Source organism: Colossoma macropomum, unplaced genomic scaffold (assembly GCF_904425465.1).
Source record: "Colossoma macropomum unplaced genomic scaffold, Colossoma_macropomum, whole genome shotgun sequence".
Taxonomy (NCBI): Eukaryota; Metazoa; Chordata; class Actinopteri; order Characiformes; family Serrasalmidae; genus Colossoma; species Colossoma macropomum.
In genome coordinates this window covers 33,515,622-33,538,417 of record NW_023494795.1, presented here as the reverse complement: position 1 = coordinate 33,538,417, position 22,796 = coordinate 33,515,622, and the positions used below count along the sequence as shown (strand labels likewise).

Sequence of the window (22,796 nt, the reverse complement as noted above, 5' to 3'; positions counted from 1 at the left end):
TCATAATTTATCACAACTCATCACAATATCCCAAAAAAATACATGGCATTTTGTGTCCATATTGTGCAACCCTAATTCAGAGTCTAAAGAGTGTTACTCTTTTGCTGTTCCCACGCTGTACCTCGGCTGAACAAACTGACAAAATTTTGTTGTCCTTCTGCTGTGCCTGTACAAAAAAATAGGATTAGTTATGGATTGTAATTATCAACCTTACTTTTCAAACCAAATATAGTACTAGAAGTTTGCTATTTATTTGAGAGTAACATCAGCTGTAATGCTGTAATGATGTGGCATACCAAGCTATTCTGTTAAGAATTCCTACTGTCTTCTGTATATCATGTCCTACTTTACAGAGACATTCTTTTTGGCTCTCTTACCTGCACAGACATTAGGAAAAAAAACATTGAGACATTTTCATTATTATAAAATTTTACTTCATCACCTCATGTAAAAATTTTACATGATCTGATGAAGTAAAAAAAAAAAAACATTCTAAAACCATTCATAACAGTAAGTGAAAGTAACACTAGTCTTGCCCAGTAACCTTTATTGTGCCTTTTTCTTATTGATATAGCAGTGGTATATTTACATATATGCAGATGCTACTTATTTTATCTGTGTGGGTTTAAAAGAGGGGAAATTTCCACTGCTACTGACTACATGTTGCAATCTCAAATTTTTAGTTCTCTAATTCCATGCTTTTTGGATTCAAGAGTGAACTTCGAAGCTTTGGATTCCACACCGTAAAAGTTTGCCTGAACCCACTTGCACACATGGTGAGAGATATTCTGTTGTCGCTGTCAAGACACGTACATCAGTAGTGGAAAATGTACAAATTTGTAACACAAAAGTGGCTTGCAATCAAATTAACGTCACAGGCATGATTAGGCAGCAGAATGCTCTGATGATAATCTATGCCAACACATCATATAGTGTTGTGCTGTGACTGAGTGAGAGTCACATGCCAAGAACATGCCCACTGAAGATCAAAGCCAACCTAATTGTGTAAAAGCAAGATAAGAGTGCATCTGCATCACTTCAGTTTAGCCCTCTAACCTGAATAGTGTGGTCCATTCCTATTTGGTTACGTCATTACGGCATACAGAACACATTATAACCTACAAAATACAAAAACATCATTGCAATTGCTAACATTTCTCTCTTGAGTGAATAACTTGCAAACACAGCAACATGTGACTTTCATATGTATAATGTCCAATGTAAAATTAATTTTATATAAAATAATCTCAGCTAAACTAAACAGGCTGAGAAGTGAGAGTGTGATGTGTTTCAAAATATGTGAGATACTACACTGTATATTTTTATATCAGCTTCTCTTATAAGATGAATTAACCAGGATAGGTGCCATAGCTGATGTTGTGGAACTGATACCACAGCAGCTCATTCTGTCCTCATTTGAGAATGTCAGTTCCAAGTTGATGCAATAACGCACAATAAAGCGCAGAAGTCTTGAGGGTGTGAGCACATTTATTTAAAGTCAATTATCTTGGTATAGTATGCTTGTGCTTATAAAAAACATAATATATCTATACAATAAATGCAAATAAGCACAAATGCATTAAAAAGTAAGATGAATTTCTTGTTTTTTACAACCCATTTTCAAAAAAGTTGGGACGCTGTGCAGAATGTAAATAAAAATAGAACGCTATGATATGCAAATCATGTAACCCATATTTTTAAAGGAAAATAGTACAAAGACAACATATTAAATGTTGAAACTGAAGTTTTATCGTAATAGATGGCCATTTTGAATTTGATGCCAACAACACGTTCCAAAAAAGTTGGAACGGGGGCATGTTTACCACTTTGTTTCATCAACTCTGTAAGCGTTTGGGAACTGAAGAGAACAATTGCTGTTGTTTTCAAAGTGAAATGTTTTCCCATTCTTTTCTGATATAGAATTTCAGCTGCTCAACAGTTCGGGGGTTCATTTGTCGTATTTTCCATTTCATAATGCGGCAAATGTTTTCACTGGTGACAGGGCTGGACTGCAGGCAGGCCAATTTAGCACCTGGACTAAAACAGAGCCATGCTGCTGTAATACATGCCGAATGTGGTTTGACGTTGCCTTGCTGAAATAAGCAAGGCTTTCCCTGAAAAAGACGTCGTCTGGATGGCAGCATATGTTGCTAAAACGTGTATATATCATTCAGCATTATTGGCGCCTTCACAGATGTGCACGTCACCCATGCCATACGCACTAATGCTTCCCTGTACCATCATGAATACTGGCTTTTGAACTGTGCACTGATAACAAGCTGAGTGGTCTTTAGACCGGAAGACACAGTGTCCATGATTTCCAAAAATAATTGTCAGACCACAGGACAATTTTCCACTTCCCCTCAGTCCATTTTAAATGAGCTCAGGCCTAGAGAAGGTGGCAGCATTTCTGGATCCTGTTTAAAAGTTGTAGTTTTACCTTACATTTGTGGATGCAGTGACAAACGGTTTTCACAGACAAGTGTTTTTCAGAAGTACTTCTGAGCCCATGCAGTGATGTCCACTATAGAATCATGTCTGTTTTTAATGCAGTGCTGTCTGAGGGCCCAAAGATCATGGCCGCCAAATACTGGTTTTTGGCCTTGTCCCTTGCATACAGAGATTTCTCCGATTTTGTAAATCTTTTAATGTTTTTATGTACCGTCGATGATGAAAAGCAAAAGTTCTTTGTTATTTTATGTGAGAAAGATTATTCTTGAGTTGTTGCACTATTTGATCGTGCTGATCGAGTGGTGAACCCCTCTTCATCTTAACTTCTGAAAGACTAAGCCTCTCTGGGGTGCTTTTTATGCCCAATCATGTTATTGACCTGTTGCCAATCAACCACCAGGTTTTTTTATTATTATAAGCATTACACAACTTTCAGTCTTTTTTGCCCCGTCCAACTTTTTTGGAACATGTTGTTGGCATCAAATTCAAAATGGCCATACTGAGTCACCTGTCAGGTGCCTAGAGTTTTACTGAACTGGGAAATTTTGCTTTTAGCTACAGTGCACCAGTGAGATGGAATTTACTACAAGAGTCTCTAAAACTCGCTCAATCATTTTAAACTTTTGGTCTCTAACCACCTTCAGATAGCCTGTATCTGTTTTAGTTTAGTTAAATTTTTCTCTGTTCCTTTTTTATTTAATTTTATCATTTTAAAATTATTTTTATTTACTTTTTCCTTCCACTAATCTTATTTTATTTCATTTTATTTTATCTTAATTCTATTACTGTTTTTATTTATTTATTTATTAAATTACCTTTTATAATCCTTTTATTTGACTGTTTTAAATTTCAGTTTGCCTGTTTATCCTTTTATGTTGAAATATTTAATAGATCAGTGCTGAGTAATGTTTGTGCATCTGTTAGCTATGTAGCTAATCAGCCAAACTGGCAGATTTAGGCTTGTATTTTACTTGTGGCAAATAATGAACAAGAAAAGACAATTTAATTGTTAATCACAATTATTTACATGACTCTGAAACAACAGCTAAAATTTCATGATCCTGACAGCCCTATAAAGGGGGTTAAGCAAAAATTTAGAGCATACTCATTTCAGGGGGTGTGTGTACAAGTAGCTTTTCAGCTCAATCTTAAGGACTGTTTTCACACTTTCAAATTCAACTTGGCAGACATCGTCATAGTAGGGAAAACATTATAGAAGTGAGGTTGGACAGTTGTTCCACTGAACGTCAATAGCAAAACAACTCTCCTCTGAAAGGCACAAACACCCGCCCCACAGGGAGGTGGAAGCCAATAACATGGCAGAAATTTTGGGGTGGCCACCACTACCACCCTTTTAAAACCATGCATGTTTAGTGTTACTGAAGGTAAGCCCCTGAAATATTTCCAGCAAGAATTGATGTGTAATTACATGTCTCTGGCCAAGATGAGTTACAGGCTGTAACTATTCTGTTTTTAACTTGCGCTGGGCTACACAAAAGGTACCTCAACAAGTTGTTTCCTATTTCTGTAGAGTGCTAATAATGTTTGTTTCCGATTCTGATATTTAAGCTTGCCCAGGGGGGAGTGGGGTAGACAAACTACTGGATATATATACACACACAGTGGTGTGAAAAAGTGTTTGCCCCTTTCCTGATTTCTTATTCTTTTGCATATTTGTCACACTTAAATGTTTCGGCAATCAGCAATCACTTTTTCAAACAGGCCCCTGTAGGTTTGGATTTCTTTTTCCCTTTCCCTTTCTTTTTTATCTTTGTCTAATATTTAAATTTGTTTGGTGATCTGAAACATTTAAGTGCGACAAACATGCAAAAGAACAAGAAATCAGGAAGGGGGCAAACACTTTTTCACACCACTGTATGTGTGTGTGTATATGTATGTGTATGTATGTATGTATGTATGTATGTATGTATATATATTTATATATATATTATTAGGTAATTGGTGTGTCAATCATGAGTATTCCTATTCTGTGGAAAAAAACATCTGAATTTCTTCAGTTTTGCCACCTATAAATAACAACTGCTTTCAGTAGTTTTGCTCTTTTATTTCTTATTTCTGTCTTGCTGTGCTCCTTACAATATAGGAACTTTTGCTTGAAAAGTGTTATTGATAATACATTTCCTAAGGTGTCTGGATGTGTCTCTGTGTTTGCTTATCTCTCTGTATGTATTATAGTTCATTTATGTCTGGTTTCATACTCTGGGCACTTGAATATGCATAAGGACAGAGAAATCCAGAGTGCAGAATTCAGAGCACAAAATTCTTGGCTTCACGCTTGTTGTTGCTTGGGATGGGAGGGCCAATAGGTAATAAACACATCTCTGGGACAGCTTGTAACTATTGACTAGAGTGTTGTAATCAAGCCAGCGTGCCTGGAATCCATATCACATGCCAAGGAATTTGGAGATGTCAAGTGGCCTCTAGACCCCTATGCACAAGTGCATTTATTAATAAAAACATTTGTGCTTGTGCATGCCACTTCTTGTAGTAAGATTAGAAATCTAAATCAGTTGTGTGGTAGATAATATATTCACATGACTATGTCATTGACTGATTTCAACATTTAAAAGCTAAAGTTAGTTGCAGACATGTACTGTAGTCTTTTTGTCACTGTTTTTGAAGAATACTTTGGATATTAGAGGAATAAACCATGTTGATAGCACACATATTGCTTTAAAACTGCTCAAGAAAAAAGATTTAAGAAAAAAGCATTGCAAGCATGGTTAAACGAAGTGTCCACACCCTTATTGAAATTGCAGATTTCATGATGTAATGACAAAAATCATTTGGACCTCACTTCTAACTATTTTCTATAACCTATGGACTGAAGGTAAAAGGTACAGTTAAAAGAGAGACTGCCAAATGCACCTATCATGTGCATTAGGTAGCCTAATAAGAAAATATTTTCATATGATAATGTTTAAATTGCCATATTATTTTGGTTAGTGAAACATATTGCACTAGTTTAGCTGAATAATGCTAAAGAAGAAAAAATAAGCACATGTTACAGACTATTGTAGCATAGTCAAAATAGCAGTGGTCACATTTTTCAGTATGGGGAAAGTATATAATTCAAAACAAGTCGCACGCATGTCTAACCAAATTGATGCACCTTTTGATGATTTTAGAAAATCAGCTGGTTTCGTATGAATGAATCATGTCTCACTATTTGAAGTTAGTTTGTTTTGAATCTTGTTCCTTATGAGGTCTGAATTCAAAGCTTATACAGAGTAAGCATGTGGGAACACAGATGAGTGATAAATCAAATTATATATTTCCATCCAGCAACTCTAAATCAGCCAGTAAAGAAAATCTGGTTCTTGTTATTTGTTATGGGTTAGAATCAGGGCAGCTTGGGTTTTCTAAAAAGTTAATTGTTGACTGCATACTTTTTCTCTTGATTGGGCCAAATCTCTTTAACACTCCTTATGGGGCTCACCTTGTGTAGAATATACAGATGCTTCAAAGACAGAATTGTTACAACATCTGGTTGTTGTATTAACATGTCCACTGAACTTTAAAAGGGATTTATGGCCTCCTCAGAAGTTACCCTGTGGTGCAAAATTCCTGCGAATGCCTTTTATTCATCTGTGCCTCCCAATACCATGGCAACGGCTAATTATAGCATTCCACAGATTCCCTTTAAAGACGGGAAGGAAGAAAATTACAGGCATCTCTTGGCCCTGTGGCCTCATTGCTCGCATCATTTTGGAATATTTGAGAGGTGATTGGTTGTTAAAGTAGCAATGAGCATATATGTACTCACATATATGTGTATTTTTATTTCGTTTGTATTTTTGTTTCATTTGTGTCTGAAAGTAGACAACTACATGGCTGCTAATAGGCATTCAAATATTTTCTACTCATATAAAGGCAAATTAGCATTGCTTTCTTCTTGCTATCTGTCTAGATCTGTTTGTATCCTAAATGGTATATCTGATTCTCTAAAGCTCAAGTCCTGCACCAAGTGATTTGGAGACTTCTGTGGCTCTGAGTGGATACTGATGAGAAGTCCAGGCTAACATACAACAGCTGATCAAAAATTCTGATGGTGTCCTTTACAACATTACTTAGTGGATTAATGCAGGGGTTCCCAGACTTTTTTATGCCAGCACTAATGTTAAGATTTCTCAAAAAGTAATTAGTCCACTTTCTCAATATAATGTTCTTTCGATCAACAAACACAATATTGAACATGATAAAATGATGACACTTGCATAGGCCTACATTATTGCAAGCTTATTGAAATTATGATATAGAAGATGATAAAATAACGACAGCACATTGGTTTTGTATTTTATTTTTGTTTCAGCTGTTTAGCTGTAATCTTTTCAGCTGTGACCTTCAGTATGAACACATTAATACATTTCATTAGTTGGAGATATTAGTTGGACCTTACATGTCTCATGTAAACCTGTTCTTATCCATGTTGTCAGCTACACTCTTAAAAAAACCAAAGCTCTTCAAGGGTTCTTTAATAAAGAAAATGGTTCTATAGAACCATGAACACTCAAAGAACATTTTGCAGGATTAAAGGGTTCTTTTGACAGATAGAGAATGTGCTATGGATAGTTCTATATAGAACCTTTTTAAAAAGGGTTCAACATAGCACCAAAAGCGTTCTGCTATTGTTTGTGTCACGCTTGTAACAACAGAAGAATGCTTTTTGAAGAACCGTTCAATAACTTTTTTTTAAAGCTTTGTAGTTTATTAGGTTAGCCAGCTGTGAACTCTAAACACACTTGATTAATCAGAACCGACGCATGCCATATACCATCATTGTTTATTCAAAATCCTAAACCACCCCTCAACACTGTGTGGCTGTGATTACTGTGCATGGCCCATATGAGAGTCCATAGTGTAATAAGACCATTCCTTTTTACAGAAACTCTCGAGATTGTCCAGGGCCCTAGGTCCTCTCTTGTGCACTCTTGTTTAGCTCACCCTACAGGTTTTCTATGGGGTTTAGATCAGGGGACTGAGATGGCCATGGCAGAAACTTGGTTATGTTCAGTATGTTTTGGATCACTGTCCTGCTAGAAGATCCAGTTATGACCCATTTTTAAATTTTGATTTAAAATGTGCTGGTATTTCATGGAGTCTATGATGCCATGTACCCTAACAAGGTTCACAGGGCCTTTGGAGGAAAAACAGCCCCACAAAATCACAGACCCTCCACCATGCTCAACAGTGGGCATCAGGTTCTTCGCTGTGTAGTCATCTTACTTTTTATGCCAAACCTTTGACAGGTGTATTGCCAAAGAGCTCAATTTTCTTTTCATCTGACAATAGAAGACAGTTCCAGTCCCAGTGGCAGTTAGCAAACTTTTGGAGCTTGTGTTTCTGGTTGGATGACACAGGAGGGCCTCTTCCGTTCTCTTCCTCAGCTTGAGGACTTGCTCACGGCTCATGGAGTCACTCTTCACACTACTGTGATGGCAGCGACAGCCAGTAGCGCCCCCTCGGCTGCTCTCTGCCTCCTCCATTGCCCACTGTGCTGTGGATGCCAGTGAGGTTGGCTGCTTGTGTACACTGGAGCTCTGATGTTTGGCCTTGACCAACCACGCCACCAGTAAATGTTGCCAGGCTGCCACACTGCCCTGCCAGCAGGTCCTTGTGGGCAGCCATTGTCTTTTTTTGCTGTCCGCCAGCAGGGTACTGCTGACGAGCCTCCTCATGCTGCCTTCACCACCTTTCCTTGCCAAGCTGCCTCTTCTTCAGTCTTCAACCCGGCTAGGTCCTCTCCGCCATTTGGCCTTTGGATTTGTAGAAGTGCCATTCTCCTCCAGACAGCTAGGGGTGCATCCCACCTCTGACACCAGTGTGGTATCTGCGAAGAAGATGACGTGAAAAACGCAGTGATTTAAGTGAGAACCGCTGCTCACCTCGATGGCTGAACAAGCCAGTAGCAGGAGACTGAAAACATATCCATTGTGCAAGTTCCTATTTACCTCGATACTTGACACTTGCTACTTAAAAATACATGCGTAACTCACTTGCTCACACACATACTCATGAATGTAATAAAGAATGTCATATATTAAAAAAGGGTGCTGCATGAGGTCTGACATAAAACATCTAAAACATCGTATACAATGTATATCCTCTGCGGTATTATAGATGTGAGGTGAAATCAAACAATATGTTACTCTCAGGTTGACCAAGATCGTTAACAAGACTGGCCAGTTGGCTAAGGCTACCTTTTTTTATTTTGTCTGAATTTTCACTAACATTCAAACTAATCAAAACTGTAGAATTTATTTGTTTTTATTTATAGATATTGAAACCTTGACATTTGACATAACCCCTGACATTTGTGCTGATTTTTAGTGGCCTTCAAGTACAAATTTTTTACATAAGTATTTTAGTTTCTCTAGACAGAGGCTGAGGGCAGTGCTGGTTTGACTGGCTGCTGTTATACATCCAAAACCTAATCTTTTTACTTGTTTGTCTTACAGCCCTGCAAGACCTTTTCGGTTCCCCAAAAGGTAAGATTTTTTTCCCCCACTGTATGTAGTATAAATTATTTTTTCTAAATTCTGTTTTAATTTCTTAAACATTTTTGTTATTTATTTATTTATTTAATTTTTTTAGATTATTTTAATGGAAGGAAGTTTATAAAAACTGCAGTAACACAAACAGTGGATAAATAGCATTCAGTAACAGCAGCAAAATCAGGGTCACATTTATGAATGAACTCAGTCACTCATGTTTAACAGGCTAAAGTTTCTCCACATGGGGGTTCTGTTAGCACTTATAGTTTGCATTTTGGAAGTATATAATGTAAAATACCTGAGACATACCCTATGTAACTACACAAACACAGAGTATATTCAATGCTTCCTTTGTTGGCTGAGATGCATGAAAGCGCCAGTGGAGTTCTGCATTAGTGACACTGCATGTCATTTTTTATATTATTGGTATTTCCTGACAATTAAGTAGCTAATCCTTATGCCTTTACCAACATGCCAGAGCTAGATGTTGTGCACGTCATGATGTACACAGAAACACACTACACTCTAAAAAAAAAAAAAAGATGGTTTTTCAAGGGTTCTTTAGCAAAGACATTTGTTTTTATATAGAACCATGAACATTCAAAGATTCCTTTTCTTGATTAAAGGGTTCTTTGCATCATAAAAGGGTTCTTTAGATTGAATGAGAATATGCTGTTGATGGTCCTTTTTGAAAAGGGTTCTCTATAGCACCAAAAAGCGTTTTTCTATTGTTATGATGCCAAGCTTGTTACAATAGAAGAACCCTTTTTGGTGCTATATAGAACGCTTTTCAAAAAAGTTCCGTATAGAGCTATCTACAGCACATTCCATCAATCAGAAGAACCCTTTTATGTTGCAAAGAACCCTTTTTAAATTACATAAAACATTTAATTGTTCAGAAATTTTGTAATGATCTTCCCCAAATCTCTGAATTCCGTGTATTTCTTCGCTTATCTGAAATTCTCAGTTTTGCGATTCTGTTTTTACCATATCTTAGGGCCCTAAATCAAGCTCTCCCTCTCTTTTACCATTCTTTGTCTTTCATTTTTCACCATGTTTTCCCAAACTAGATCAAAGTGATTCCTGTGTCCGTTCACGAAAACTTAAAATTGGTTTCAGTTCAAATTAAGTAAAATTTAAATCACATTTAAGAATCTCCCTTTGCCCTCCTGGGCTTTGGCAATAAACTTCCTATGATGTCTTGTTCAGTGTACACTTCTTTTTGCTTGCAGTTATGCAGAGCTCATTTCTGACTGGCCTGTGGTGGTCCTGGGTGTCTGTACAGTGCTGATTGTGGTATGCACATTGGTAGGCATCCTAGTACCAGACCTGCCAGACTTCTCAGATCCTTTACTGGTAAGTCTGTCTGTCTGTCTCTGTCTGTCTGTCTCTGTCTGTCTGTCCGTCCACAGAGATGTAAGTAACGAATTACATATAGTCTCAGTACAGCACTTGAGAACAGTTTTCCCTGTAATGGTACTTTTTGAAGTAGAATTAAATCATAGTACTTTTAAGGTAATTTTAATACTTTTACTTCACTACTTTAATTTTAATAACGTTACAGAGTAAAAATAACTTATAAGCGTATCAGGTCATAAACGAATAAGAACAAAGCACGGTTAAATTTAAAAGATTCACTAATCAAAAAACAGCAGCTCTGGCAGGAAAAACACTACAGAGATGTCCAGTTTAGTGGAGCATCCAGACGGTCATCCGTATTTATTTTCATATAAACTAAAGAAAACAGCATTAGTATCATCAGCCAAACATGAAACCTACTGAGATCTCCGCTTTCACAACTCAATTCTAGCCTGAGGTAGCATTTCCCAAGCTAGCTGATCTGTAGCTAAACATGTACCGTGTTTACAGGTTTCTTCTTTCTTTTATAATGCTTCTATTTATTAAACTTGAAATCTGATGCGTATATTTTATTACAAGTGCCTGTCAGCTACTTTAGTTAACAGGTGTTGCCCATAACCTACAGTTTACCTGTTTTGCTCTTTTGGAGATAAACGGTTGGTGGGGCTGTGATCCAAGAAATCTTGTCTAATACAGGTTCTTCATAAACTCCGGACAGTAATTCAGTTGCGCTGTCGTTGTTTAAGCTGACTGGCCTGATCTGATCAGACTGCGGGTGGAGTATGAAGTTCATGTGCTGCTGTACACAGACCAATCAGAGCTCACCTCACATAATAACAAGCCCTCAGAGACCCCAGGGTATCACTCAAACAGAGTTTAAACAGTATTGAGCCATAATATTCAAATCATCGTTAGGTCTGACTATAGAAAGAACTGTACAGTTTCTCTCTTTCTCTCTCTCTCTCTCTCTCTCTCTCTCTCTCTCTCTCTCTGCATGGGCGTCTCCTCACCCCACCTTTTTACACCCCATCCATCCATCCATCTATCCATTTTATTTATTTATTTATTTATTTATGACTAGACACTTGTAATCATGAAGGTTTTACTTTAACTTTTTGAGGTATTTATTACAATAAATTAGATTTTATTACCCATCCTTTAATTTTGATATTATTTACATATTTTTAGGGTCGAAGCACGCATGTGCTTAGAACCCTATTGAAATTCTTTTGATTCTTTTGATGATTCTTTTTCTCCTGTAAAACGTGTTGTGGAGAAGACACAGTAAATTATCCAGACACCAAACTTGGAGGGTAGGTGTGGTTTGTGTTCTTCTAGGCAGACCAGTAAAGAGACACCAACTTGCCTGATGCTGGTGCTATAGAGCAGTAATTTACTCCCATATCTCCTGAACGTGAGGCCTACATTCAAAATTCATGGTTCTACATTAATCTTTGGTTTATTCAACATACATCCCTCACTGAGACTATCAACGTCCACCTTGGAATTTTTTGAGATAATTGGCAAATTATGTGATGCTTACATTTTACTGTGTCTTTCAAAATATCCACAAAGCATTGATCTCAAAATGTTCACAGGAGTCTGAAGGTCAAGAATTATTTTTAAAAAATAAATATTTGTAAACAGTATGGCTGATACATGCCAATGAATCCCTTCTGGATAGAGCTAAATTCACAAAAATGGCTAAAGATTAGGTTTGCTTTAACTGGTTCTCATGAAACATAAGAGTCTTAAACCCCATATGAATTTGAGGTAGCACACCAAGCTTGACAACAGTTTTTCCATAGGGGGCGCCATAATATCTTAAAAAGTGTTTCTCAGCAACTGCTTGCACATCTCAATACGATTCAACACTTTGCACTAACAGTTTGTCCCAAATTACACAAGAAATCAGGCAAATTGATTTTAATCTATGAACACTAAATTATAAAATATTGCCGTATTGCATCCAGACACTATTTGCAAATACCCAAAACATAGTAATCATATGTCTTACTGCATGTATCTTGTGGCAAAACAAATTGGTCCAAGTTATGCATTCCACCAAGTCCGACATTTGTGCAAATAACGTCTCTAACAAAAAGTTTAGTTGTTCCACATTTGATAAAAGTTGGAAAATGGATGCTTTCTTGCTACTTCTTGAGTTTTTTTTTTTTTTAAATCAAATTACCTTGAAATTGGTCTTAAAACTATCTGTAGAGTCTGAAGATAAGTAATTAATAAAAACATAATGACGTTCAAGCACAGTGTGGCTGCACAATTTGAATAAATTGTCCTGACCTTGCTTATTCTGACTTAGGGCTACAAACGTATCAGTAATTGCCTGATTGTAATTAAATTTGAAACATATGTACAGAATGACAAATTTAGGGTGTTTTCTAAATTAATTTTAATTATATTACTTAAGCACAATAAATGAAAGTTGGGAAGTAGTTCATAAAATGGTGCTTGGTTCCCTACCAGTAAATTGTCTGAAAAAGTGTGATGTTGCCATAGGCCACTTGCAGCTCACCATGATAACGTATCTCTTCCAATAAGAAGGTACTTCATTCGAATCCTGCCTGAGCTGTTTTTACCAGAGTGAAAACCAGTTTGGAGCAGTGTGTAGTTTGTATCCTGAGAGCTTTTTAAGTCTGGTGAAGTTTGATAATTGTCAAAAACGTGTGATGTTAATGAAGACTAATAATGCTCATGAAGACTGATAGTACTTGGAACCCTATGCTTGCAGCTATATATATATATATATATATATATATATATATATATATATATATATATATGTATATATATATTTTTTTTTGTACTTATGACTGTACAAACATTAATTATGATCTTATCTTATTTTGATGAGGGAGTGCTCTTGTAGATATGTTGTCCTCTTCTAGATTTGCCAGGAGGCTACAATGAAGAAATATGGGATATTTGTGCACACAAACTAAAACCATAAAAATACACTAGATTGGCACAAGTCTGCAGGCACCCCTTCTAATCAGTGGCTGCCTTGGCCACACTCAATGCTAACATGTGCAGCCACATTGGAAGTAGAATAGGTTTTTTCAGCTAATTGGTTTTTACTGTGGCACTGATCAACTCAGATCATCAAATATCTGCTCTAGTAAAGCCTTTCCAGTGAACTGTAAGTGCTCTTTGTGAAGTGACTGACTGAAGTTGAAACACCTTGAAAAGCAGTAAGCCAGACAAGTATTTTGAATCATGCTTCATTATTATACTGTCTGACAGACGAATCTGGGTTTGGCAGAAGCCACGAGAACTCAGTTTGCCTGGATCCATAGTGCCAGCTGTAAAGTTTGTTAGAAAATAAATAATGTTTTTCATGGTTTGAGTTGGGACCCTTAGTTGCAGTGAAAGGAAATCATGATGTTACAATGAAATTCTAGAAAATTGTTTGCTTCCAACTTTGTGGCAACAGTTTTAAGAAGGCTTATTCTGTTTCAGTATCCCTGTCGAGGTGTAACAGTGTTGTAAAATCTAGTGGAAAGCCTTCCAAGAAGAAGGGAGGCCATTGTAGCTGCAAAACTACATATTGTCCATTGTTTTGGACCGAGACAGTTTCATTTGGTGGTGATATTCTGGGGATTTTTTTTAGTGTTTCTTTGATGTATTCTTTCTTTCCTTAGGGTTTTGAACCAAGGGGTACTGCAATAGGTCAGCGGCTTGTGACATGGAACAACATGGTGAAAAATACTGGCTACAAAGCAACTTTAGCCAACTACCCCTTCAAATATGCAGATGAGCAAGCCAAAAGGTAATGAAGTTTTTTTTTAATGCATTCTACACTCCCTGACAAGAATTATGAGATACAATTAGGATTAGGTTAATGGTCGAAACTAGAGTGATTGAGAATCATTTTCATCATTTGTTCTAAAAGAAGAGCGTTTTGAGAAGATCCTCACTGATAATCCTGCTCATTCAGTGTTGGATTAGTTCATGAAAGGATCTGTTTTGGGAAAATGAGACCTCTCAGTGCATCTCAGGTCTCAGGAGCTCTCCTGTCTCTTGAAGTGCTTGATTAAAGAGACTTCCTATATTAAGAACAGGATGCGGCTTGCTCAGAAGTGCTGTCAGCACCTCCTTTTCCCTCAATAATTATAGCGATCATTTTAGTAGTGGGTGTCTGATTGTAACAGAATGATGGGGCTTGTTAAGACTTGAATTTTCACAGTCTTTTGAATTAGCTTAAATGATGGGCCAGATATTTAAAACATGATCTTGCTAAGCCATGCTTGCTGTTCTTGCTGTCTTTTAGTGTGCAAAGTAACTAGTAACTAAGGTATAATTGTTAATTTTCAGTAGATAAAGAAAGCTTTCAGTTAAATTATTTTTTTTATAGTGCTTATTGTTTTTTGTGTGTAGTGCTTCTTACCACAGGTGTTGTCACAAACCATAAATCTGGGCCCAAGCCCCTGTTGTGCAATCTAGGGTTGGTAGTGTAAAGGAAACACTGAGCCTGGTCAACACTGGGTATCAAAACTGTGATACAACCATACCAGTAAGAGAAGTTGAGTCTAACCGTTAGATAGAAGCATTGAGATTAACCAATGATTAATTTTAGAATCCTTACAAAGGTTATTTATAAAGGATGAGAATTAAATCTATGAAGGCCATGAGGACATGTTAACATGACCAAGTAAGGAACTCTGCACACAGTACAAGGCAAATGTACAATATCTAAAACTGAATGTCTGAATCCATGCAGAGAACTGCAGTCACCAGCCCAAACATGGACCACAGCAGGTGTTCAAGGGGGACTGATAATGGAGTGTTCATTAAAATCTCTTTGACATCCAGCTGAGGCTTTTAATCGCAACAGTGGTCAAACTGGTCTGAGGGGTAGGCAGGCACGAATAGCCAATCAGAGTCAATCTTGTATCAGCATCAAACCGGACAGGAGGGGCAGTTCAGCTCAGCGAAGAAATATAACAGATCTGTTAGGAGTACACTGTACATTAAATATTTGATTAGTAGAGTGCAAGCAGAGCCTCTGGCAGGCCTAGCTATAAGGGCTTAGCTAAAAAAGAACAGCTGGAAAGCAGCATAGGAATGAGTTCTCTTATAGATATCAGGACACCCCTCTGCTTCACTGCCAACAAACCGGAGTGAGCATGTGAGACGGGCATGACAACAACAAAATCTTTGTTTTCTTTATTTGTTGAATCTTGTTTCCTTTTGCTTTAAGTAGGGATGCACCATTATGGGAATTAGAAGCACACACTGATATCTACAAGTACATATGAATGATCGTGCCTAGGCTGATGAGATGTAAAAAATCAGGACTACATCTACCTGGGTTTGCATTACAGAAAAATACGGTATTTGTTTGTAGAGGGTTGCAAGGTATGAGAAACATCATCATATTGGCCAAATACAAGAACTTCTGCACAGCAGGTTTCTTCAAAATCTTGCACATAAAGAAAAGAGTGTAGACAAGTCATTAATTTGATAGTTCACAGGGATCGAGATGAAGTTCTAAATCAGAGGCTTAATTACTGCTTATATAAGAGTTCATGGTGTACAGCCATGGCTGAGAAGAAGTTTACATTTGTTTTAGGTATCATTTCTTTGAGTAAACTAAATCAAATAAAGGTGGTTGCAGAAATGGGTGGTCCACATTACATTCTAGTCCTCAAGGCTCACCACTTTGTCAAAAAATTTTATTTGTCGTTAGCAGAAAATAACATTTCTCAGTGAGCAATTGCAAGGATTGTAGGTACTTCTCTACGGTGCCTAGCATCATCAAAAGATTTACTGAATTTGGAAAAATCTCTGTGCGTAAAAGGAAAAAAAGGCGAAAAACCACTTAGACAGCACTGCATGGATGTCTGTGCATGGGCTCAGGAATACTTTGAAAAAAATGTTGTCAAATGCAAGCTAAGACTGTACCAGAAATACTGCTGACTTCTCCGAGCTTGAACTCATTTGAAATGGACTGATGCACAGTGGAAATATGTTTTATGATCAGACGAGTCAACCTTTTAGGTTTTATGGGAACAATGGACGTTGTGTTCTCTGGGCCAAAGAAGAAAGGGTCCATTCAGATTCTGTCATGGTATGGGGGTATTAGTGGGTATAGTGCACATCTGTAAAGGCAGCTTTAACACTGAACACATTTTGGAGCAACATAGCTGCTTGCTAGACACTTTTTCAGGGATGTCTGTGCTTCACTGTGACAATACCAAGCCACTTTCTGCATGTGTTGCAACAGCATGGCTGTGTAATCAGAGAGTGCAGGTGCTTGATTAGCCTGCCTGTCTCCCATTAAAACTTGTCTTATTAAGCTAAAAATACAACAACAAAGGCTCTTTACAGTTGCACAGCTGAAGACCTGTATAACTGAAGAATGGCAAAAAATCTGGATGAAAAACTAGATGAATTATGTCTTCAGTCCCCAAATGATTATTAACACAGTGGTGAACTTGCACCTGTGGCAACTTTTTTGGAACATGTTTCTGGCATCAAGTTTTGAATGAGCATATACTTAAAATGTATATTTTATACGATTTGTAATTTAATATTGGTCAGAATTTGCTAATTACTGCTTTTTGTTTTTATTAGCAATTCACATAGTATCCAGCTTTTTTGGAATTGTAATGTGTAGCTAATCCAAACCCAAGCAGTTAGTGTTACTACTTAATCAGCACCATGGACGAGCTGAACAAGTCTTTTCCCACTTTCTCTTCCATGTTACTTGTGTTTTAGTTCTTACTTGGTATCTAGGTCTCTTCTGTCACATGGTTGTTATGATCCTGGGAGGATGAAGAATAATGTGTGCTTCCTCTGAACCACTGCATGTTTGCAATTGAATGCTGAGGCAACGTAAGGCAGCATGTGACAGACAGCCATGTTTGGCAAGAATCACTGCTATTCGAAAGGGAAAGAGGGACTAAGCCATCCTTCTGTTCTCAGGCGGCTGTAAATTGCTAGGAGTCAGCCTGCTCTTGAAAATAGAGGCAGTTTTTAACAGTGCTGTTAAAATTATGCACTACCCTCAAAGTTGTGAGGCTTTCATTTTGTTTTGTTTGTTTTTTGTTTGTTTTTAAGACCTAGAATGTGTGCAGAAGAGGCTTGTGAATATTGCGTCTATAATTTCACAAATCTGTTTTCACAGATATACAAATCTATATAAAGTTTTTTTTTTCACTGTGGCCTATATAACTTTGACACTGTAAGCTACCTTGTGCACTGAAAACCTGTTTTCATCCTTGTTAAAAGTAAAAGCTTGTGACACAGCATTTTTTAAAGGGTACAGAGATAACAGTTTGCTTAGTCGTACTAAAATCTAGCACTGACCATAGTCATATAATTTATACTGGTAAATGAAGGTCACAGGAACCTGTTGGAAATGACCAATAGAGCAAGTAATAGAGCATGCATTTGTTTGGTAATGCTTTAGCATTGATGATGCTACAGTACTTATGCTTTTATATTTATTTTCCCTTTTTTTGGTTTTGCATTACATTTTTTTATAGTCACCAAGAAGACAGGTGGTCAGAGGATCACTATGAAAGAGATAAAAGGCAAGCAGAATGGGACTTTAGTAAAGACAGTTTCTTCTGTGATGTTCCAGGTAGGTTTTAAAAAAATGTTTTTTGTCACAAAATATAACGTAGTAAAACAAGTGCTTTTTAAATATCTTTCATCTAATGCCCAAATGTGTTTTAACAGGTGAGAGCTACTCTAGAATTGTCTTTGCCTCTGCCGAAGGGAAGAACTTGTGGAATATACAAGCTATAAAATCCATGTGCAATTTTGACAATACCAGGGTATGTGCATTGCTGTATTTTTGGGGAAAGATGTGTTACCCATTTTGAAATCTGGATAGGTATCATTTAAAATATTTTGGTCTAAATCATTCTACATCTTTTTTTTTTCTCTCAATAAAGTGGTTTTTGTGATTTCTTACACTTAAACAATTTAAATTAAATTTTAGAGTATATTAGTGGGAAATATCAGAGCTTCATTGCCTTGTGCTAAAAAATTAATGAAATCTTAATTTTAATACATTTTTGGTTTGACAGTCTACACATTCTGAGCTATCAGCTAACAGTTTCATATTTAGGTCAGGCTAAACATTTGAAACTGTATATCCCAAAGTTTGATATTTATTCTTAGATTCCAGCTCTAGCGCTTTGAATTTCTGTTTATTGACTGACTTTGTTGTAATAATGTTTCATTTATTAAATAGGATTTTAGTAATTTTGGTTTTGTTAACAAAATTAGAGGTTTAATTACAGGTCTGACTGTACTTTCTGCTTGAAAAGCATATTAAACAATCACAACCTGTTGATGTCTTCTTTTCAGGTTCGTTCCCACCCCCAGTATTGGAATTTGTGTCAGCGCACCACAGCTGCCTCTTGTTGTCCTAGCTGGACCCTCGGAAACTACATAGCTGTGCTCACCAACAAATCATCCTGCCAAAAAATAACAGAACGAGATGTGTCGCATACCTTAAAGGTCCTGCGTTCCTGTGCGAAGTACTACTATAATGGTACGTTAGGACCTGAATGTTGGGATATGAATACTCGTCGGAAGGATCAGCTGAAGTGTGCCAGTGTCCCCAGAAAGTGTACTAAATACAATGCTGTGTATCAGATTCTTCACTTCTTAGTGGACAAGGACTTTCTCAATCCAAAAAGCCCTGACTTCCTTCCACCGACTCTCACGTATAGCATGTTGTTCTCTCCCACAGAAAAAGGTGAAAGTATGATGAATATTTACTTGGACAACTTTGAGAACTGGAACTCTTCAGATGGCGTCACTACTGTGACTGGCATAGAGTTTGGCATCAAACATAATTTGTTCCAGGAGTACCTTCTTACAGATACTATGTATCCTGCAATCGCAATTGTGATTGTGCTAGCGGTTATGTGTGTATACACTAAATCAGTTTTTATCACCATCATGACCATGTTTGCCATCATAAGCTCCCTAGTTGTCTCATACGTCCTTTATCGGGTGGTCTTCAATTTTGAATTCTTCCCTTTCATGAATCTTACAGCACTCATTATTCTTGTTGGAATTGGTGCTGATGATGCTTTTGTCTTATGTGACGTGTGGAACTACACAAAAATGGACAAGCCAAACTCTGAACTCTCTGAAACTGTCAATGTCACACTTCAGCATGCTGCTTTGTCAATGTTTGTCACCAGCTTCACCACTGCTGCTGCCTTTTATGCCAATTATGTAAGCAACATTACAGCCATCCGTTGCTTTGGTGTGTATGCGGGCACTGCTATCCTGGTCAATTATGTTCTGATGATAACTTGGTTGCCCGCTGTTGTGGTCCTTCATGAGCGTTACCTGCTGAACCTCTTCATATGCTTTAGGCCTCCACATCAAACTTCTAGGGTCACAAGCTTTCTGACAAGCCTATGTCAGAAAGCCAGCAACTGTATGTTTGCTATTTCGGAGACCTCTCGCATTTTCTTTGAGAAAGTATTGCCATGCATTGTAATCAAGCTGCGCTACCTGTGGCTGTTCTGGTTCCTGGCCATCACAGTTGGTGGAGCATATATTGTTTGTGTGAACCCTAAAATGAAATTGCCTTCCTTGGAGCTGTCAGAATTTCAAGTGTTTCGCTCCACACATCCTTTTGAGCGCTATGATGCAGAATACAAAAAACTTTTCATGTTTGAGCGTGTCCATCATGGGGAAGATCTTTACATGCCTATCACCATTATATGGGGTGTTACTCCAGTAGACAGTGGGGATCCACTGAACCCCAAAAATAAAGGCAAACTGACACTTGATACTAGCTTTAACATTGCCAGCCCTGCCAGCCAGGCGTGGATTCTCAACTTCTGTCAGAGGCTCCGAAATCAAAGCTTTGTGTTCCAGTCTGATGAGCAAGACTTCACCAGCTGTTTCATGGAGACTTTTAAGCAATGGATGGAGAATCAAGATTGTGATGAGGCTCGAGTCTACCCATGTTGCAGTCAGTCCACGTTCCCTTACAAACAAGATGTATTTGAGTTGTGCATCAAGAGAGCTATTATGGAGCTAGATCGCAGCACCATCTATCACCTGGACAGCAAGACGCCAGGGCCAAGATTTGACATTAATGATACTATTCGTGCTATTGTGCTTGAATTTCAGAGTACTTATCACTTCACCTTAGCATATGAGAAAATGCATCAGTTTTACCGGGAGGTGGATGCCTGGATCCAGGAGGAGTTAAAGAATGCTCCAGAGGGCTTAAGCTATGGATGGTTTGTCAGCAACTTGGAGTTCTACGACCTCCAGGACAGTCTGTCAGATGGAACTCTTATTGCCATGGCATTGTCAGTATTGGTTGCCTTTAGTGTTATGCTTTTGACTACCTGGAACATCATTATTAGTCTTTACGCCATAATTTCCATTGCTGGAACCATTTTTGTGACTGTGGGATCATTGGTGCTTCTGGGCTGGGAATTAAATGTACTAGAGTCAGTCACCATCTCGGTGGCTGTAGGACTTTCGGTAGACTTTGCAGTGCATTATGGTGTAGCATACCGCCTCGCTCCAGAACCTGATAGGGAGGGGAAAGTGGTTTTCTCCTTGAGCAGGATGGGTTCAGCTATTGCCATGGCAGCACTCACCACCTTTGTTGCTGGAGCAATGATGATGCCATCCACAGTACTGGCCTACACCCAACTTGGCACATTTCTGATGCTAATTATGTGCATCAGTTGGGCTTTTGCTACATTCTTTTTTCAGTGCATGTGCCGCTGCCTTGGTCCTCAGGGCACCTGTGGGCAGATCCCTATGCCTAAGACGTTTAAGTGTCATGCTTTTGAAGTGGATACCTCTGATACACCTTCCAGTCAAGGTCAAGGAAAACACTGCCAGTTAAGCAAGTATCACTCAGATACCAGGGGGCTTGAGGTTGAGTATGAACTTGAACCCTTGGCAACCAGTGTTACAAATATGGAAAAGATAGAGGACCAAGAAGCATGTATTCAGCTACCCAATGGAAATGTTTCTTATCACGCAGCTTGTTTTCAAATTAAAGGCAAAAGTGATTCTGAAAGAGAAAATTCTGGGCCTGATAATGGCATACCAAGCATTGATCCTGCACATTTGCGTCAGTATGCATACAATGCTAGCAATTGTGGGGATTCTTTATCTCGGCACATATTGAGTACACAGAGGACCCTTCACCAGCCATGTATTCGTGCTAGAGAATCTCCATGCTTAGCTTCACAGTATGGCCTGGCAAGTAATCATGTAGCCAAAGGTCAGAGCATCTTGTCTACACTTGATACAGTGCACATGACCACCAACCATGACATGAACTACGTCCAGTGTGCTTCTGCCCATTTCCATCTGTCTTCCCAGGCTCAAACCCCAAGGCCTGGTCCCATCAAATCCCATGGCTGCTACCTTAGTGGATATGGCATGCACACATTACACCTTCAGCCTCAGGCTCAACCACCTGATGATTCAGGACTGGATGGGTCACTCTTAAACAACCCATGTAATCCCAGTCTCTCTCCTCCTGAGGGCCCCTTAGCTCTCTCCAACTCTGCAGCTCACAATCAGATGCCCCCAGTTCAGTGCTGCAATTCACCTCAGACACCCAGAATCTGTGTAACTAATAATGAAACACAGTCAGGGGATAAAATAGTGAATCCCCAAGTCTTTCAGAACATAGCACGTAACCACATAAAAACAAATGTGAAAAATGACACTTCTGTTTTTGTGCAGGGTAACTATGAGAAGTTTAAGATTGCTCCTACTATGCTGGACAGAAGTGTCCAGTGCAAACAATATCACAAAAACACAAACGAGAACACGGACTCCTCCAAGCAGTTAAAGTACTTTAACAGGACTATAAAGCTGAAGTGCAATTCTGCAGAGTTTCATAAGCCAAAAACTGAAGCAAATGTGCCTGTCCTTGCCATTAGTTCGCACCCCTCATCTGAAAGTTTATGCTGAAGGTTAATAGAGGATATAAGTATATACAGTAATTGTTTTAAGGCTATATTTGGTGTTACTCTACAATTAAATGTGTGGAATTACATGAACACTGCTTTTTTGTCTTTTCTGTAGAAGAGTCTTGCTTAGTATTGATGTGATGAAGTTCTTAAATGTTTTTTTTTTTTAAAACAAAATTCTAAAACATTTGTTATTGAAGCTTTATGTGGAAGTTTTTTTAAAATTTAAAACCGTTTTCACACCTTTAAATTTTATTTACAAAAACGGTTCTTTAAAGGACCATTCTTTGAAAAGATCTTTAGGTATTCTAAAGTGCTTTTTACATAGCATCACTCCAGAGAATGCCTTTTGTCACACTTATTTTTAGTGGAACATCTATTAGTGTAATAATTTCTTAAAATGTGCTGTTGATTGCTTGCTACATATATTCTCAAAAGCAGTGTAATCAATGTAATAAGGAACATCTGCGTATTAATTTGGTCACTGTTATTGGCTGACAGCATGCCAGCAAAAGCG

General features: G+C 37.9%; 1 protein-coding gene across 3 annotated transcripts in view; it reads left to right on the top strand.

The window, feature by feature from the left end:
- disp1 (dispatched homolog 1 (Drosophila)) overlaps positions 1–22,369 on the top strand; it is a 54,747-nt gene extending 32,378 nt beyond the window's left edge. For all 3 annotated transcript variants that reach the window (XM_036582242.1, XM_036582241.1, XM_036582243.1), the window contains exons 3-8: positions 8,931–8,960; positions 10,199–10,322; positions 13,985–14,112; positions 17,834–17,931; positions 18,030–18,127; positions 18,666–22,369. In XM_036582242.1, coding sequence (XP_036438135.1) covers positions 8,931–8,960; positions 10,199–10,322; positions 13,985–14,112; positions 17,834–17,931; positions 18,030–18,127; positions 18,666–22,280 — 4,093 coding nt within the window. In that variant the 3' untranslated portion in view covers positions 22,281–22,369. The remainder of the gene's footprint in view (positions 1–8,930; positions 8,961–10,198; positions 10,323–13,984; positions 14,113–17,833; positions 17,932–18,029; positions 18,128–18,665) is intronic.
- Positions 22,370–22,796: the final 427 nt, after the last annotated feature.